This window comes from Zea mays, chromosome 10 (assembly GCF_902167145.1).
Source record: "Zea mays cultivar B73 chromosome 10, Zm-B73-REFERENCE-NAM-5.0, whole genome shotgun sequence".
In the NCBI taxonomy this organism is placed as follows: Eukaryota; Viridiplantae; Streptophyta; class Magnoliopsida; order Poales; family Poaceae; genus Zea; species Zea mays.
This window is the reverse complement of record NC_050105.1, coordinates 99,523,747-99,528,685: the sequence shown is the minus strand read 5'-3', so window position 1 is coordinate 99,528,685 and position 4,939 is coordinate 99,523,747. Positions and strand designations below refer to the sequence as shown.

The 4,939-nt window shown below is 39.9% G+C and overlaps 1 protein-coding gene across 1 annotated transcript; it reads right to left on the bottom strand.

The window, feature by feature from the left end:
- Nucleotides 1-229: 229 nt before the first annotated feature.
- Nucleotides 230-1,366, bottom strand: LOC103642664 (phosphoenolpyruvate carboxylase 1-like). The gene is made up of 4 exons (XM_020545805.2): nt 1,112-1,366; nt 828-1,005; nt 425-647; nt 230-320 (listed from the first exon to the last, which is right to left on the bottom strand). The coding sequence occupies exons 1-4, from the start codon at nt 1,289-1,291 to the stop codon at nt 242-244; spliced, it is 660 nt and encodes a 219-aa protein (XP_020401394.1). The 5' UTR covers nt 1,292-1,366; the 3' UTR covers nt 230-241.
- Between the last annotated feature and the right edge of the window lie 3,573 nt (nt 1,367-4,939).

The following is a 4,939-nucleotide window of genomic DNA, read 5'->3' as shown; positions in this document are numbered from 1 at the left end:
AATAATCAATATTTATATATATGTGTTTAATGGGAGAACCTGACCTGACTTGACATATAAATAAATTGAAGATTCCTCTGGCGCACTAACTTACACGTGTCGTGCTTGATGTCTTTCTTGCAAGCTCATGAGTCCACGTGTACTGTTTATGTGTTCTATTCTATCTCTATCAAAGAATGAATGTCTCTTGATAAAGTTCTTGCATTCCCTGGTGTAAAATGTAGTATGTACGTACCTCTTTCTACAGAGCCTCATCGAGCTCCTGCTTGTCGTCGTCAGTGATGTCCTTGGCATTCAGCTGGGTCAGACAATTCCGGATCCTGAAGCGACAAGACCAACATTTTTATTTATAAAAAAATTAATGCTTAAAGATATATAACTTGAGTAGAATGCATACCGATCAAGCCCATTGAGAAATATATACCTGGCGTTTTTTTGCTGGAGCAAGCGGCGGGCGGACTGCGTGGGATGCGCGGTGAAGACGAGGTCGACGGTCTGGTTCTTGAGCGCCTCGAACACCTCCTCGGGGGACTTGCCGACCTCGGACACGAGGCGCTTGAGCGTCTCCTCGATGTCGGACTCGGTGGTGGCTGAGCCCTCGTCAGCGAAGCCACCTTTCTTGAGCTTGCTGTTGCGGCTGCGGTGCCAGGGGCGGACCGACGTTGAGCTGAGTGGGGGCACAGGCCCCCACTCAATTTTCTTGGTGTAGTAGATTTTTTACCTTATTTACTGTAGTTACAAAGGTTTATTTATTAACAGCACTTCATTTAGGCCCCCATTCATATTTGGGCCCCCACTCAATATTTGGGTTGGGTCCGCCACTGGGCGGTGCGCGATCTGCACCTCCTCGGCGACGTTGGCGAGGTTGAGCATGTGCAGGATGGAGCTCGCCACGAGGATGGCGTCGGCGGGGGCCAGCCCCGTGAGCTTGGCGCCGAGCTCGCCCAGCTTCGTCGTGTCTCCTTTGCCCTCGTAGTCGGCCGAGACCTCGTAGCACTCCTGGACCTGCATGCATGCATTACAGTAAGCACCGGCGGGAGACGTACGAGCAGTGCCGCGTGCAGGCGGCAACCGATCGAAGAAGAAATGGGCGGCGACGGTGGTTAGTTACAAATTCGCGAAGGCTGGGCCCGTGAAGGTCCTGGAGGATGTTGAGGAAGCGGTCGACCAGCAGCGCATCGTACTCGATGAGCTTGTCGTCCTCGGAGACCTTGCCTGGGACCAGCTGATGGAGCTGCGCGTCGATGGAGTGGTGCTTCTCGCCGGGGCCGGGAGCCTTGGTCGACGCCATAGCACGGCGGGAAGCTAAGCAGGGAAGTGAGACGGTTGGAGCGGCACGGCGTGCTGCTCGTGCTGCTGCGATGCGATTGGTGATCAATGCAATGCGCGGGTGGGAATGGAAAGGGCAAAACAGGAAATGAAAAAAGGCAGAACAAAAAAATGGCAGGCTACCCTTACAGCCTTAATAAGTAGTAGAGATAGTTGTGTAAAAGAATAATTGTTTTAAATAAGTATTTACAGCCTTAATAAGTAGACTACCCTTATAGCCTTAATAAGTAGACTACCCTTACAGCCTTAATAAGTAGACTACATTTTTCTTATTTAAAATTTATATAGAATATACACTAGATACTTTACTTGTGAAATATGATTTAGTCTATATTTAGATTTCTTGTAATCATACAACTTATGCTTAGCAATAATAAATAATGTTATGGAATTTTCTTCTAAAGATGTTGAAATAACAGAAATAGAAATCATGTCTACTATAGTCTAAATAGTAGGTTAATAAATTCTTTAGTAAAGTTATAGGTTAAGTGTCTTCTAGAATAGTATAATTTTTTTAGAAAGTAAGCATAAAACTAAAATGGGAGTCGTACTTTCTGGTAGGAATAATTAATTGGTAATTTACCTAGTTCCATAGAGTTTGGTTTAGTGTTGCCTCTATGTTATTTTAAATGAATTTTAATATATATATATATATAGTCAAATTTGCCATATAGATCTCTTTAGTGAAATATCCAAACAAAACAATTAGTATGTTATGTCATATTGAGTGAGATGATCACTGATGTGTTTTAGTTTATTTTATAGTTACAAATCAAGTTTAGTTTTTGGATGTTTTATTTCTATATGTATGAATTGTATAATGCATGTTTTATTGTTTGTTGAATGATGTTTGTTTATTTTTTAGGTGCATGTTGTCTTCTTGTATGTGCGATGTGTGAATCTATTAGAAGTTGATTGTGTGGTAGAAGACCCGAACTCGTTTGAGGAAGATGAGCAGGAAACTTTTGAGCAAGGCAAGTAGATTCTACCTCTGCATTTCTTATTGTACCCAAATAATACATTCAATAAGATTTACTTTTGGATATGTGCATAATTTGATGGGTTTTGCCTAAATAGGATTACCTAGAAATACCAACCTTATTCCTTGATTAACCTAGGTTTAATACTATGCTTAGTAACTATGCTATTGCTTAACTTTATCATTATGATTTTAAGGAAAATGGACCCTAGGCCATTTGGCTAAGTAATTTTGGTGTTTGATGATCAACATATAACTTGTGGACTAATGTGTTTGCTAGTGTTTGTATTTGTAGTTCACATGATGCGAAGAGGATTGGACTAAGGCACTGAGGATGCAACACCTCATAAGAAGTCATAAAAGATGCATAGAAGTCCAAGACTCAATAACAAAAGAAGCCCAAGGAAACAGTGAAAAAATCCATGAAGTAGGCAGTCAGCCAGCGCTCTAGTGATGATAGTGATGGTGAGGGAAAACCCTCCTTAGATGAACTTATACATGCCGTTAAATGTTTTGAGGATGTCTGCACTAAACAAAAGGCTCAACTTAAAATGATTATAAATGGTTGCTAGAAAATTTTGTAACATTTGCAAATTTGAATTGTGAGCTAACAACTAAAATTGAGCAATTAGAGTCTAATGCTCCATCCTCAACTACCGATGATAGCCTTATCAAAAAGAATAAAAAAACTCAAGGCTAAGTTGCCTAGCTCTCAAGAAGCTATTGAAAACTTGTTAAAGAAAATGGAAATTCTTAGCATACACAATAAAGAGCTAACTACTAAGCTAGAAAACATTGGTAGCACCCCAGGAGCATCATTAATTGAAATTCCTGAAATCATTAAGAAAAATGCTTCTACTTCTTGCTTTGGTTTAATTGTTGATTCTAATCCCTGCAATCAAGTTATTGTTAAGAATGTTGTTATAGAAACATGTTCGGATGATATTGCAATGGAGAATGAGCAATTAAAGCAAGAGGTGGTTCGCCTTGGCAAGGCCTTATATGACAAGAAAGGCAAATCCAAACAAATCCAGCCTCCTAAGGATAACACCACTGCGGGAGTGAACAAACCTGTGGAGGGAGAAACTGTGATTTGTAGGCTATGCCACAAGGAAGGTCATAAGTCTTACCAATGCAAGGCGAAGTCTGGGGGATAAGCAAAAGCAAGAGCTCAAGCCAACAAACAAAATCTCCAACACCTACATCAGCAATATGGACAAAAAGGCCGCTACGCCATATTTGATCAAGAAGAAAAAGAATGGAAAGGTGATAGCAATCAATGCTAAAAATCAAGCCAACAAAGGAAAGGGGACCAAACGCATCTAAGTGCCAAAGAAGATTATCTCAACCATGAAAAGCACTAAGATGGTTTGGATCCCAAGAGGGAAGTGAGAAGTCCGAAGGACTTCGGGGAATTTGGAGACTTGGCAAAATTTAGGATGGATATCATGGGATGCGTCACATCGGATCAAGTTTATTGCCAAGTGGGTTAGTGAATATTTTGGACCCAAATTCCCTACCCATGACTATGGTAACTAGATTTATTATAATTTCTTGTTTTTAGATATGTGTATCTATTTTCCTATATATATCTAGTTTTTACCTTACATGCCTAGTTTTACATGTGGTATTTACTTTTGATTATAGTTGCATGCATACTAGGTTAATCATATGGTAGGAATGCTCATTTTTAATTAATATTCTTGAGCAAACCTACATGGTTTAAAATTTTTAAGCTAAGCACGACACATAGCTTATTTAAAATTCCTAACTAAATGATACTTACACTTTATATGTGCCAAATCTCGGATTATATATAATTTGCCCCTCTTGATATCAAAATCAAAGTGCATGTCTCCTGCAAGTATTCAAAACTTGTATGCACACTTTCAGATGGATGTTACTCTATAATCTAAGTCTTTGAGACTAATACCTATTTTCAAGTCTATTATATGAGACTAATACCTATTTTCAAGTCTATTATATGTAGTAGTCTCATTGAAGGAAAATGGAGTCCCCGGAGAAAGACAATAAGCTTCCACTGCAAATCTACAAGTATTTTCATGTCCCACTTGACTACAATTGTTATCATTTACATGTCTTCTCTAGCTTTTGATTAGACTAAAATTCATATCTTGTGCTTCCCATGTTGCTATGAATGCTTATGCTATCAAAATATATCTTTTACCTAAGCATAGGAGGAGTTAGTCTAATCAAATCATGTCTTGTATCTCTATTTCTCATGTGCTTTTTTCCTAAGTAGAGGATAAGGGGGAGAATATTCCTTCAAAGAGGGAGCACTCTTTTAGGGGGAGTAATCATGTAGAGCTTCAATGGGTAAATCCTTTAGAGGGCAAGTCTTATTTGCTTCCTAAATGCTTTTAATGCACTATAGGAATCCAGGTAATTCCTGTAGGCTCAGAACTGACGGGAATTAATCGTCGGGGTTAAGTCAATTCCTGTCGGGAGCTGATGGGAATTAACTAATGTCCGTCGGCTAAATATAAGTCGACGAGAATTAGTTAATTTCCGTCGGCTACGAGTAAACCGACGGGGTTTAATCAGTTAATTCCTGTCGGCCATGTTATTCCTGTCGGTCTAGGTCGGGGCCGACGGGAGTTAACACTAATC